We start from the raw sequence: 15,324 nt of genomic DNA on the forward strand, positions 1-15,324 counted from the left end.
CAGTCAAGTTGCAGAGTTTCTAAGAATATAGGCATGTTTCAGAAAGATTAAAATACTACCTAGGATAATATGAAAAGAACTTTCTTGAACATAAAGGCAAATATGATAATAATACTATATATGTGAATATGATACAAAAATGTATCCAAAGAGCATGCATCAAATTTAGAAAAACAGGGACAGCATACATGAAATTTAGAAAATTGTAGAGAAGAGTGAAGATATATACCCAATGTAGGTTGATAAAAATGCAAAACATGGTTCAATGAATGGTGCCATAAGCTCTTCAATGCCAAACAATTTTCTTTCTTCCTTTTTCTTTACAATGTTTGTAGTTTTCATAAATTTTCTCTCCACCAAAGAACTTCAATAGATTTGTATGCAAGAGCCAATATTTAATACGCTTATGATAAAGTCCTAGTTTTAACAATGATGACACACTATTGTTTCCATTATTAGCATGTTTACCCATTATGGGTACTTGTGTCAAACATTACAGAGGCACATGGAGGCAACTAAGGCAAAATATAACATATGAAGGCTTCTAAGAAGGACCACCCATAAGAATGGCAAGTGGAAATTTGTGCTAACTGGGCCACATGATGTATTTGAGCTAGGTATTACCCAGCAATGAAGATTGAGGGCCACTTTTCTCAATACCCATGAAATAGAGGTAAATCTCCTGAGACACCAATATTGACTAAAACATTGAAGCTTCTAGTCCATGGATTCCAATAAGCTAAGCCCTTGAAGCATGAGAGCTTACAAACAAATGTTCACTTAAAGGTTATTTCAATTCACTTGCCTCATAGATATATTTCAAATAAATTTGAAGAGGAAAATAAATTATTTCAGTTCACTTGCATCATAGAGATATTTTGTTGTATCATAGTTGTATCAATTTAAAAAGAACTAAAGCAAATTCCACCTTTTGGAACTTGGAAAATAAATTATATTTCAAAAGGTGGGGTAGGTTGATTCTAATCAAGGCTATACATCAATGTCAAGGATTGCATCTTAAATGTCATTAAAAGGGATAAACTAGTGTTATTTGCCTCAGTGCAAGCTCCATTGCTAGAATGAAGTAGGATTGTTTGGTGAGGATTGTTAGATGATACATCCCATTCCCTCATTTGCCTATCACCCAAGGCTGTATTTGGATTGGATTCTCACTTACTTTCCCTCAACTTCAAACCAAAAGCCTACAAAAATTAAAACCTAATTAATAAAACTCCTTTGAAACTATACTTTGAAAAAATAAATATAAAGATGTCAAAACTCAAGTATTATCTGTTCATTACTTCCCTTATTAATCAAAGCATGAACTAAAGACAATCGTAAATAATTAAAGAGGAGAAACATAAGTTGCTTGATTACTTTAGATTATAGTCCAAGCCATATTCATCAAAGTACCAAAACTAAAGATTCACATAGCCACATCGAGTGTCAACTCAACAAAACCAAAAAGAAAAAGAAAAAAAAAACTAACTAGCATATATCAAAATCAGTCTCAAATAGTTTAAAATAACTAATTTATCCATACAACCATCATAACAAATTATAAAAAATAGTTCAAGGCTTCAAGTCTCCGAGGAAAATGACCACGTTCAAGCTAATGAGATATCCTTCATGCAAATGACCAATTAACTTGTTCAAGGCTCCAAACTATCCTTCATGCAAATGACCAAATTTTAAGCCTACAAAAAAAAGAGAAAAAAAAGTATAAAACCACATGTTAGTCCAAATCTTGAAATACATCAATCACAATTCATAAATATTTAAAAGATTGAAAATTATTTTCAATCTTACATATGCTAATTGGATGCACCACTTGCATGAGCACCATTTCCATCAAAATTTGTGCTTACACTTTCACTTCCACTTGGATTAATTTGATGATGGAGTCATCAGAGTTTCAATAGATTTATCAATAGGAAACATAGAAGAAGTAGGTGTTTCATCAAAAGAAACTAAAACATGTAATGAGAAACATAGAATACGATTAATACACTCATTTTAGAAAGATGATAAGCTTAATACTAAAAATATATATAAATTTTGGGCACGTTTGGTGCGTCTTTTTGGGAAGATCTTCTGGTATCTCTGACATGCAAAAGACGCATTGAATTTTTGCATGAAGGTCTAAGCAGCCCGAAGCATGTTTTGTAGACACGTGTCTTTCTGCGCAAGATTAAAATGCAAAAGATGTGAAAATCTTCATTTGGAGCTTCCCGAAATCAGCCCAAAATGGGCTTCTCGCATTTTTTCGGTGTTTCATCTTTGGTGGCTAGATCTTCTAGGTGCCAAATGTAAATAGACCAAAAATCAGTCTTCACAGCTTATAAACAATCGAAAGACCGCACGGAAACACACACCAAATGGTTGGTTATGTTTGATTAAGTATCTTGCAAAGTCATATATACTCTTTATGGGATCATATTTATGTCCCTCTAGTCTACGGGTTATTTCGCTTACATTTGTAGAAATTGTCAACATTTATTGTCCAATTTCTCTTTATCCTTTTAGTAATCTTCATGGACATCTTGAGACATGATTAACTAGATGAGTGGTCCCACTAGTGCTTGCATCATTAAAATCTTGTTTACAATAATTGCAAACAGCCATTTCCTCATTTTTTGCATTAAGGATTATGTCAAAATGCTTCCACACTTCAAATGTTCTTTTTCTTTTTCTAGGGACCAATGGGGGCAATGCAGCATTAGGACTATTCACATTTTCTCCATTTTCACTATTGCCATTAGGTCCAGTGCTAGATTGAGAAGGATTAATCGATCCAGGCATTTAATATTTTCTTCAAAAGTAAATATAGAACCTAAATAAAGACCACACAAAATAAAGTTTAAAAAATATTAGAAGTTTAAAACTAGTAAGGTAAATGCATAATCATAAAATAAAATTACTAAAATATGAGAAGCAATAAATATTCACAATATCATTTAGGAATTAAGACAAAAAAATTTGCTACATAACCACTTTACTATCAAGGTTAAACCAATTCCTAAATCTGTAATCTATTCTATCTATTCTATCTCATTTAAGCTAAAAAATCTAGCTCATAAGTCATAACTAGAATCCAATAAACCAATAAACCAATTCCTAAATTTGTAATCTATTCTATCTCATTTACTTTGAAAAATCTAGTTCATAACCAGAAACCAAAAAACAAATAAATCATTATCTAAATCACTATCAGAAATTTGTAATCCATTCTATCTCATTAGAAATTTAGCATAGGAAAATAAATTGAAAAATCTAGCTCATAAACCAATAAACCAATATGTAATCTATGAAATCTATGAAAGTCAAATTATCTTGATAAAAGAGGCAAGGGATTGATAGCAGCAGGCATGGGTTCCTGGCAGTGAGCCAAGTGTGAGTGTGTGATGGCATGGGTTCCCAGTGGTGCGAATATGATGGGTTCCCGATGGCAGTCGTGGGTTGCAGCACAAGCCCAGTGATGCTACACAGTTGAGGGTTGCTTGAGCTTGAGCAGCGACTAAGGAGACGGCATTGATCTTGAGCTTGAGCTATGGGCAGTGACCGGTGCTGGACCGCTATCACATTGCTATCGGTGATGATAATTGCTTGGGTAGCAGGTCACTGTCTCACTAAGACAATGAGACTCTGAGAGAAGAGAGAGAGAGGAAAGATGACTAGATAAGCAATGGCGGCGTCCAGTGAAGGGCTGGTGGTTGCTCGGACAATGAGGGGTGGTGACCAGTGATGGTGGTTGCTCAAGCGCCATTCAGCGACGACTAAGGCAGTGATGGAGGGTTAGGGTTTTGAAACTTCAGAGAGAGAGGTAAGGTCCGATTCGATTTTATTATACCGAATCTTGGATTCAAATTCAGATTTTCGAATACTGTTTAAGGCCTAAAATTTGTAAATAAAAAATTGATAAGTTATAAAATCTTTAATTTTTATAAACAAAAACTAATATCGACGGAAAACTCCAAAGCCCTCACATTAACCTTCGTCAACTACACTGCAACAGAACAACTATGGGTTTTAACGTCCACGGCAACGGTATTTCAAAGGAAAACTGCTAGCCTGCTATCTGTGTTGTTTTTCATCTTTCCTTCTCTATGAACCCAACTCCAATAATGGAATCATTGTTCGTTGTCTTTTTTTCCCTGTTTTTGTGGCGGTTTTCATCTCCCAAATGGGCGAGGGGCTATTTGATACCTAGATTTGACCTGGCCACCATCTCTTTTGTAATAAGGCAGTTCAGGAGTTTTAGAAGGCCATTGATTTGAAGCCAGGGCATTTGGAAGCTCTCTACAATTTGGATGGGCTTTACTTGGATATGGGAAGGTAGCAGAGAGCCTCGGAGATGTATACTAGGGTACTGGCTATGTGGTCAAATCATTGGCGGACGCAAATCAACAAAGCAGTGTCCTTGTTAGGAGATGAGAGACTGATGAAGCCATGAAAGCCCTAAAGGAGGTTTTCAAGATGACAAACGGATGCAATTGCTCATTTGAAACAACTGCAGGAAAAGAGGTTCGAGGGGAACGGACGTGCTGAAGGGGAGAATGCATTTCTTGTGGTGGAGCTGTCAAAGTTTAAGAGAGTGGGCCTGAAGACTACGACGAGGCAGGAATTGGCAAATGTTCTTTCAATCAGAGCTTTCCGAAGGCTCACTAGGTTGAACGGACCGTTAAAATGTGGATGTTCTGAAGAAGGAAATGACTGAAACAGAGGTTCCGGTTTCCTATTCTGGAATCCTGGTGCTCTTGAGAAATTAATCCATCCGCAAGGCTGCACTAGAGTGAATTCTCCGCAAATTGCTCAGTTTCTTGAAGCCAGAGACTTTCCAAGGAGCTGTAAAAGTTATCAATGAAAAGATTCTATCTGAATTGGATTGGATGCTGCAGACTCAGGTAGGTGTGGATTTGAGTATGTTCTATGCTGTTGTGGATCCCATCTGTAGTGGCCCTCCTGACAAGCGGAAACGTGTGGCATTTGATGCACTGCGACCTACGACACGGATGAAGATTATGAAGGCAGTGCCCGGATCAAGAAAGCTGATGCTCTCAAGTATATCAAATTGATAAGGGCCATCTATATCCCATCCCATGGGGTCAGTGAAATGCTGGAAATCCATGGAGAAGCTGATGCGCTCAACGTTAGTTGTGCTGTTATTTGGGGAAAAAAGAACAATGTCTTGGGAGTGTAAAATCCATAATCCGATAGTTAACTGGTTCAAAGTCTTGTTTAATCTTGGAAAAGGGAAAAATAAAGATGATGAACAGATGGAGCCTTCGCCAGATGATGGAAGAAATAAAGTGTTTGACTCTCTCTCTCTCTCTTTTTGTGAACAAAACCCCAAACACAGATAGCGGCTAGCAGCTTCCTTTGAACACTCTTGATGGTTGAAACCTTCCGTTGACGTTGCCATTAAAATCCATAGTTACTTTTTGTTGAGGTTTGGACACTGCTGGTGAAGGTTAATGGTTGGGTTGGGGAGCAGATCAAGGTTTGAGTTTGAGAACAGAGAGAACATAAAACATGAGGGCTTCAGAATTTTCTGTCGGTATTGACTTAATAACTTTTGTTTATAAACATTGTTGTCAGTTTTAAAGCTTTAATCGGGTGTAGCCTGTAGTGTAGGTGATGGTCCATTAAACACGAATGATGTGTTAACTCGAAGAGAAAATTTCTTCAATTCCAAACGCATGGAATCCGGACTCCCTAAACTAGGAGTGCAATTTGGCCCAAGCCCGATCAATCCATCCCACAATTTTATACAGGCTGGACTTAAATTTTGGGTCCTCAGATTGGCCTCGGGAAAAAGTTTTAACTTTTTAATTTTTTGAGCTAACCTGAAGCCTAACCCTTAATTAGCCCAAACTTGATCGGTTGGTCCTAATCCAACCTGATTAGGACTTAATTGTATATAATATATGATCAATCTGAGCGTAACCCAGCCTAACCTAAATACATCAAATTTTACCATAGATTGGGCACAGATTAGATAATATAGGCTTGACTTTGGGCTCAGGCCAGACTTGGGACTTAAGGCCCAATTCTAATGATTGGACATGGGTTGAGGCAAAACCTAACCAGACCGCCCGACTTGCACTCCTACCCCAACTGAGTGGCAACTTGGTTTCCTGTTTTGATGGGAACTTGTTTCAAGTTGTTGGAAGCTTCTTTTGAGCTTCTAAAACCAATCTCCTGGCAAGAGACAATGACCAAAATCTCAAATGAAAGACCACAATAATAAATCGGTCGTCATATTTTGTGCTAGAAATTTGTTTCCCGGAATGAAATGACTACCACAAAATTAAGAAAAGTATCCCTTTGCTGGGTCAACTCATAGGTCAAGGAATCCACACTAGGTGATGGTCTGAAGGTCGAATAGTGCTTGCCGTATTTGATATAATTAGGCAATGTGTCGAACATGTAAATGACTTCTTGCATTGGCTGGGCTGGACCATTGGATTAAATTAAGAACTGCATAACTTTGTCTTAACCCAACTTCAGGCCCTAAGGTTGCGGCAGAAGCAAGCACATAGACACAAAGTCTGGCACTCAGAGTCAGAGACTCGGTTCAGGTGGACCTCCGTTTGGGTTGGACAGGGTTGGCTTGGGAGGCCCAGCCCATTACCAACCCGTGGAGGTGGAACTGGCCCGATTTGTTTTGCTATTGTTTATTGACAGAGAAAAGTGCTCCTGCCCGCCATTGCATTGAAATGTAATTGCAATTAATTGACCCGTTTGACACAAGAGGCAGAAAATAGACCAAAAGGAGATGGTTTTAATAAATATAGCCATCTGATGCAATATATTTGTCGTTTTGACAGAGTCAATTTATTAAGGGTTCCATGGTAAGCTTTGGACCATAGGTTGCAAATGATCGTATCCTAGTTCTCTAAAGTCCAAACCCAAACTTCTAGGATTTTGCCTAAAATAACGAAAATTAGAAGTCAAGGAAAGGCAGCTGTATAATCAGTTTTAAGTTTGACCATTTAGGTCCTAACCCAGTCCAAGTGGAATTGGGTTTTAACTTTTAACTAGCCCAATTTCCTTCTTTATTTTGCTTTTAGAAAAAAGAAAAGACTTCTATATATATATATGGGCAAAGTTATGTCGTTTTAAGAGTACCATACCTGTATCACATTAGAGAAAATCTTAGCATTTAAATACGTGCATACAAATACATATACATACATAAATATATATAAGTAAATATATATATATATACACAAACATTATATATGTATTTATATGCATCCTTACATGCATTATTATATATTCATGTAGCAATGATATGAGATGAAATGAGACAAGATGAGATGAAATGTGATCAGATTAGGTGAGATGAGACGAGGCGGGATGCGAGATGAGATGAGATGGTCATCACAATCTCCTCATTGCAAATAGCAAAGTCTTCATCACAAGTGAAATTGCCATTGCAATATGGCAATCGCAAATCACAAATAACATCTGATATGGGAAGCCTAAACATGATCATTAACATTTCAAGTTAAATCGAATGGCCATTACTTAATCAAGTGTGATCAAAGTACATCATTTAAATGTGAAGAATCATTAATTGTTAATTAACTATGAATAAAAAAAATAATTCAATCCATTAAACATATAAATTTTCACAACACAGAATTTTTCCTTAGAGATTTTTCAATTTTACTGATTGTAGTTTCTCACCCAACATTCTATTGTATCCTAAAAATAAATTTACTTACAACCCAATAGTAAATTCAACCATTTGAGTGAGTGCAAATAATGTTCTAAAAGCACCATCTTCAAATATGCTTCAAAACATTTCCTCTGAATTTCTAAAACTACATCTCCAATACAACTTAACACAACTCAACTTTTCTGGATTGAGTTCAAACAAACAAATCTAGTTGAAGTTGCATCCCTAGCCTCAGAGCAAAATCCAAATATCGAAGGAAGAAGGGGACAGATTAAGAAAAAAGTCGCCTATGTAGAGAGGGAAGGTTAGTGATTGCTGAAAATGATGCACAGCCCGCGTTGGGAGAAAAAAAACTGCCAAACCTTCTCAGAATTCTAATTCTAACTTTATTTTCTTGCTCGAGTCAAAAGTGAAGCTGAAGCGTGTCCAGGATTTCAACATTTTCTTGAGTGGGAAAGGAAAGAAACATCTATAACGACGACGATGATATCATCAATTGTTGGTATTCTTGAAGGGTTCCACTGACCCCAACCCCACGGTAAAGGGTCAATTAGTCAATCTGACAACCAGCTCCCAATTAACATAGTTCGTCAATATATACAAGACTATCTTGTTGTTTATAAAAGGACCACCAAATCATCGACCAAACCTGAGAAATTCTTATTCTTGAGAGTTGAGACTACTTTTGTGTGTGTGGTATTGTGTCTGAGAGAGAGAAGGAGAGAGTGATCAGTACAGTGTTTGGAATTGTTGAATACCCCAATACCAGAACAATGTTTTCCAGTACAAACATACCTTCAACCAGCGGCGTCTCTGGCAGCGTCGGCGATGCTTGTTCGGTCAATAGTCCATGACTTCTTACCTCATGAGGTACAACACTATGTCTTCTCCGGCCTACGAAGCATCCTCAGTCGTTTCTCCTCGGAATCGACCATTGTCATCCAAGAATTCGATGGGCTTACCAACAATCAAATCTACCAGGCTGCCGAGATCTACTTGGGCCCCAAGTTCTCCCCCTCCACTCGAAGACTAAGGGTGAGCAAACCCGAAAAAGAGAATAATTTCAGCGTCACTATGGAGAAAAACGAAGAGATAGTAGATGTCTTCGACGGTGTACAGTTCAAGTGGAGATTTGTATGCAGCCTTGTCGAATCTTCGTCGCCTTATTACAACAACCCCTACAATTTCAACTCGACGGTACGATCCGAAGTCCGATCCTTTGAGCTCACTTTTCACAAGAAACATAAGGATAAGGTGTTGGGTTCTTACTTGCATCACATATTAAGGGAGTCCAAGGAGATGAAACAAGAGAACAAGACACTGAAGCTATTCACGCTGCAATTCGACCGCGTCTATGGAAGCAGGGGAGATGCATGGACTTCCATTAACCTGGATCATCCTGCAACGTTTGAGACGGTGGCGATGGATTCGGAGCTCAAGAAGGCAGTAATGGAGGATTTAGAGAGGTTTGTGAGGAGGAGAGAATTCTATAGGAGGGTAGGAAAGGCTTGGAAACGTGGGTATTTGTTGTACGGCCCTCCGGGGACGGGTAAGTCGAGCTTGGTTGCTGCCATGGCCAATTACCTCAACTTCGACGTGTACGACTTGGAGCTAACCGATGTCCGTTGCAACTCGGAGCTAAGGAGGTTGCTGGTCGCAACAGCCAACCGTTCGATAATTGTCGTTGAAGACATTGATTGCAGTATTGATTTGGAAGATCGACAAGGCGCAGCTGATGAAAGACCCAAATTCTACGTAAATGGCTTTCGTCAAGATAGCGAGGTTAGTTATTTTCTCACTTGAAGTCATCTCTCTCAGATACGAACCACCGCCAATTGTGTGTTTAAACTGATGTGCTTTGGTTCCGTGGGCATTATTGTCGGCTTTATTAAAAAAACACCACCACATCAGAGCCATATAAGTACAGGGGATATGATGCAAAATAAAAGGTAGAAAATTGAAATATTTTGATTTTTATGTATGAGACATTTGAGAAAATGTAAAATTTTTATTTCTCTCGATGCCCCAACATTTCTTGAAACTAAATACTACTGTAGCACACTTTAATAGGTATTTATCTGAAGTGGAAAGTAAAAAAATATAAATACACAGCGGACCAAATCTATAAGGCACAATCCATACAATAAAGAAAGCACTTCAAATACTTCATAAATATTTTGACAACACTCAAAAATGAGTATTAATCTTTTTAAGTGTCCCACAAATTTCTAAGTGCTCATTTACCGTGGTTACAACGTCAGGTCACATTATTAATCTATTAGAGAGAAGAAAGAAGTTGACCGACCGAAGGGGGATACCCATAACACCATAACCTTATCCACTTAGATCAACCCAATTGATCACTGGTTCATATCCAGGGTCGGATGGATTGGGTCAGAAATTGTCTTCTAGCTTAGCCCCTCATCACCTATTCATTTAGAAATGATTCATTTGTGTTTATATATAGGGATTAGATATGTATGTATCTGTGTCTCTCTCACACACGCTTTGACTGAAATGTGCAGAAAGTGACCCTGTCAGGGGTGCTCAATTTCATTGATGGACTATGGTCAAGTTGTGGAGATGAAAGGATCATAGTGTTCACAACCAACCATAAGGATCGGCTAGACCCCGCCCTACTTCGCCCTGGCCGCATGGACATGCACATCCATATGTCCTACTGCACTCCTAGCGGTTTTAGGCTACTTGCCTCTAATTACCTTGGGATATCTGAGCACTCTCTCTTTCCAGAGATTGATGAATTGATCAAGGAGACGGAGGTCACACCTGCTGAAGTGGCCGAGGAATTCATGAAGAATGACAGTCCTGAAATTGTACTCACAGGCCTTCTCCAATTCATACAAACAAAAAAGAAGGAACAAGACGAAGCCAAAGCTACTAAATCCCAAGGAGAGATATTAATAAAGTGTGAAGAAATTCAAGAGGAAGGGGAAAAAGGGCAACAAAGTTGAAGGTGAGAAACAAGAGGACCAAATGAAGTGCAAATGCATACATGATACAACCCGGCCCCCTCAGGAGTCAGGACTAGAACGTATTACTCTCTATAGCCAGTAAGATTAGATTTTAAGCCAGAGCTCTGTATTGCCTATCAATTATTATTATTATTATTATTATTATTAGCACTTAAATCATTTATTACTATTCCATAGAGTGATTTATGAATAATTAAAAGCCTATAAATTGTTCACCCGAAAAAACACAACCACAGCAACCATCACATCATCGCTGTCATACTAGGCATGTCGCGTGCTTATAAAGATCGATGCCAGGGTTTAGCCCTTCACTAAAGCTTACAATCCTTGCCGATGTATTTAAAAAACGGCCCATCAGATAAGTGTAAAAGATGAACCGGTCATGTAAAAGCTTTACACTGATCTTTGTTTGAAAGATCACCGGTTATCTTTTGCATTCACCTGGTGTAACAGTTAAAATGTACGAGGACGACAACGAAAAAGAAGAAGAAAGAAGGGGGAGAGAAGAAGAAGATGGAAAGGGGAAGAGAGAGAGGGGGAGAGGAAACAATGGTTGTGGATGGTGCTGTGAACAAAATGACGATGAACACAAGGAAACCGAGGTAAAAGTCCACTGCAACCTAGAAATTACAATCCTTGCCGGTCGGCCAAGAAACAGAGCACCACGAACGGCATATCAGACCCATAAACTGGTGACTAGGTGTTGCAACAGGAGAGGCTCTTGTACGTGAGCGCCTCTCTGTTCTCGTTCTCGTCGGGAATTGTAGTCCTTGCCGGGTGTTGCAACCGGTGTATCAGACCGGGTTGCAATGAGCCTCTCTGTTTTCATTCTCGTCTAGTGATTGGGTTGCAGTCCTTGCCGGGTGTTGCAACCGGCGTATCAAACCCAAAAACAGGTGATGGAAAAGCTTCCAGAGATCGCCACCTCTCTCTGTTATTGTCGGAGGAAGAGAGACAAAGAAGAAGAAGAAGAGAGAGAGAGAGCGAAAGCTGCCAGAAATCGCCGCCTCTCTGTTCTCATCGGAGGAAGAGAGAAGGAGAACAGATAGAGAGAGAGATAACTTCCAGAGACTGCCGGCTCTCTGTTCTCGTCGGGAGGAAGAGAGAAGGAAAGAGAGAAAGAGAGTGATAGCTTCAGAGATTGCCGCTTCTCTGTTCTCGTCGGAGGAAGAGAGAAGGAAAGAGAGAGAGAGAGAAATGTAATAAATACATCCAAATTTTCGATGTATTTATTACATCAATTATCAATGTAATTTTACCTCGATTTTTATGCAAATTTATTTAAAATTACATGTTTACCAAATTTATGCAAAAACGAACCGAGGTGTAAAGTTTATCCCAATTCAATTTTACACCTCTACTAATTGGCATTCTTTTTTAGGATTTTGAGAGGATGAAAAGTTGGTTAATGGGATTTTGATTACTTTTGACCCAGAATTTCATAATTTCATGTTCATTTTTTAAATCAAGGGACCAAGCAAAGTTTATTTTTCTGCTTATCTCTTAGGTGGGTAAATAACTTTTCCACCCGGGAGGAAAGTTGCTAACACTTGAATGGGACAAAAATGCCCCTTTTAATAATAAATTTTTATGACTAAAATGATCATTACCTTATTTACCTGATAAATAAAAGAACATGGGTAAATGCACTTAGCCAGTTAAATGTTTCTCAAAAAAAAAAATTACCCGGAATATTGCATTTACCTGAATAAATAACTTACCAAAAAAACAAACGGACCTAAATAGAACTTTATCTATTTATTCAGCCCAAATCTAATTTGTTAAAAACGTGCAACTCTCGTCTAAAATAACCTTAGAAAACATGGAATTGTGTTCAACTCGTTGAATCATGGCTTTCAAAACCGGGCCGAACCAGACGGTCGGACTGGAAAAATAGGGAACTGGTTCCTTTTCCCCAAAAATCGAATTTCCCTCCAAAACCGTTGATTTTGGTTAGCGAATCGCTGAACCAGGCGGTTAACCGTTCGAACGGTTTTGATCATTTTTTTTATTTTTTAAACTTTTTTATTTTTTTTCAAAATGGGCCGAGCGTTTGGTTCGAACGATCGGACTGTTCAACCCGATAATCGGACCCTTGACCGGTTCAATCTCTGGGTCGGTTTTAAAAACCTTGCATCGAATGCAGCGCTCTACACACAGGAAGGATCCAAAAAAAAAAAAGAAGAAAAAAAAACATGAACCTCCATGTATGATCGTATAGATATCCATATTAACTTTCATTTTATTATATTCAGCATATTTTTTGTCAAAGCTATGCCTAATGGCCTAGGCCTATAAGCGTTTTTTGAGGCTTGTTTCGCCCATAGTTTTCAAAATCGGACTGGACCAGATGGTCGGACTGGAAAAATCAGGAACAAGTTAAGTGACTGGTTTCATTTCCCCCAAAACTGGATTTTCTCAAAAACCGTTGATTTTGGTCAGTAAACCGTTGACTCAATCGGTTAACCATTTGAACCATTTGAATGGTTTTGACCATTTTTTTAATTTTTTATTTTTTTATTTTTTTGTCAGAATGGGCCGATCATTCTATTTAAACGATTGGACCATTCAACCCGATAACTAGACCCCTAACCGGTTCAGTCTCTGGGTCGGTTTTAAAAACCATGGTTTCGCCCAAACATCATCATATGAGTTATATAAAAAGTTTGAAAGTTTCATATTTTAAGTTTATTATAGTTTAATTATAGTATATATTGGAAGACAAAAACAAGTTCGATAGGTACTTTTGTCATGGTTTGAGTGATAAAGAATCAAGGAAAATCAAAGAGCTTCTCAAGACAAAAAACAGGGGAACCATTCCTTCTTTTTTTTTTTGGAAGAAAGACATAGGCTCTTGGAAAAAAACAGGAGCTTCTTCACCATCATTTTTCAACTTTCTTTCTTTCTGTTTTCTAAGACAAGAATAAGGCTTTGACCATGACAAAAATAGGGGCTCATCACCTTGTTGTCCTTATTTTCTAAGACATACATGCTTAGGTGGGCACATAGGCCACTAAGTGACTAACCTCTCCCCTCTAGCCTAGATTCGTCTTGTCACTTTGAAAACTATGATATTCAATAATAAGTTAAACTAAGGGTAAGGGGATGTTTGCTATCGATGCCATTTATCAAAAAATGGTGCTATGTCGGAGCCATCTCACATTTTCGTTTTTTGTCGCCTATAATGCTATTTGGTCCAGGCATTTTTTAAAAAAACAATAAAAAATGCCTACATCTTGTAAATCACGATACTCAATGCACCAAACTGTCACAAGGGACAAATTTTCCGCTCCTTCAAGTGCCATCACCATGCCCACAGCACCATCCAAGTGTCCAAGTGTGTGTCTTGGGTGGGACATTGCATATGTTTTGTATGGGGAGATTGCCAATGGTATTATTGTAATTCTATAGTATGACTTTTCATCTTTTTGATGTTTTCTATTGTCACTCCCCCAAAAGCTTAATGCACTCTTTGAGGGGAGGTAGGTAATCAAGTGAATCAAGAGCATGTAAAGGTTGAACATGAGATCCCCTCGACACTGAACTGTGTGCTTATGCTTGCCATCCATTAATGCAATACAATTTGCCTTTTTATCTAATTTGTGTGACATCTTTGTTGCCTTTTCTTGTGTTGTTACTTGTTGCTTAGGCTTACTCGTCGCATTCGAGTGCCGCACGGGGCCCCAATGACTAGCCCTGTGATAGTTGGTATCAGAGCAGGAGCTCCTACTCATACATTGGACCCTGTCTTCGCCCCTACTTCAGCACAATGAAGAGCAACCGTGACATTGTTGATGACACACCACACAGGTGGCTCCAAGCCCATAACACTGATGAAGCTCCACTTGGCGAAACCTACCAAGACACAAGCCCCAAAGGGCCACACAACTAAAGCTAGCAAGCGCAACAAATCAGTCGACCAACTAGCTAGCATGGACATGCACCTCCTACGTTGCGAGGCAATAGTGGGAGAAATCCGAGGTCGGGTCAATGAACTCCACCTCAACCTAGAGACTGTTGAGAATGTAGTGGTGGAACTAAAAGGACGTTTCAATGGCGCCTTCAAAGACATGCACACCACCATACAAAATTCAGGAACAGGGCCTTCCCAAAGTAGCCTATAAGGCTTGCTAGATAGATTTCAAACACAATTAGACGAGATGAGAGCCGAGATGACTCTCCTAAAGAGGGCGGTGGCCAACTCACCTAGCACTCCCTCCACCCTAGCTTCCATGAACATCAAGATCCGTGAGCCAACACCTTACTCGGGTGCTCGGGATGCTAGGGAGCTTGACAACTTCTTGTGGCAATTGGAGCAATATTTCTTCACCACTGGCATCATTGACATCCAAACTCAGGTACGTACAACCGCTAAGTATTTGACTGATATCGCAATGTTATGGTGGCGTAGGTGTTGCCAAGACATTGAATGTAGAACCCGCACCATCGACACCTGGGTTGGATTCAGGCATGAGATCAAGCGTCAGTTCTACCTTGAAAATGCGGAGTACTTGGTGTGCCGAAGAATGAAGAATCTCCAACATCAAGAATCACTACATGACTATGACAAAGAGTTTTCGGCCTTGACGCAGGAATCTCCAACATATCAGACAAGGATCTCCTGTTCAATTTCATGGACGGTCT

General features: G+C 38.8%; 1 protein-coding gene across 2 annotated transcripts; it reads left to right on the plus strand.

Annotated features, from left to right (window-relative positions):
• The first annotated feature begins 3,569 nt into the window (after positions 1-3,569).
• LOC148877114 (protein HYPER-SENSITIVITY-RELATED 4-like) lies at positions 3,570-10,854 on the plus strand. 2 transcript variants are annotated; one of them, XM_088942529.1, is made up of 3 exons: positions 3,570-3,823; positions 8,493-9,469; positions 10,213-10,854. In XM_088942529.1, the coding sequence occupies exons 2-3, from the start codon at positions 8,516-8,518 to the stop codon at positions 10,657-10,659; spliced, it is 1,401 nt and encodes a 466-aa protein (XP_088798655.1). In that variant the 5' UTR covers positions 3,570-3,823; positions 8,493-8,515; the 3' UTR covers positions 10,660-10,854. The 2 variants fall into 2 exon arrangements, with proteins under 2 accessions (XP_088798655.1, XP_088798658.1); XM_088942532.1 differs by lacking the exon at positions 3,570-3,823 and having other exon boundaries at positions 8,312-9,469.
• The last annotated feature ends 4,470 nt before the right edge of the window (positions 10,855-15,324 follow it).

The sequence above is a fragment of the Nelumbo lutea genome, chromosome 1, assembly GCF_056320005.1.
Source record: "Nelumbo lutea isolate HS-2025 chromosome 1, American lotus-T2T, whole genome shotgun sequence".
Taxonomy (NCBI): Eukaryota; Viridiplantae; Streptophyta; class Magnoliopsida; order Proteales; family Nelumbonaceae; genus Nelumbo; species Nelumbo lutea.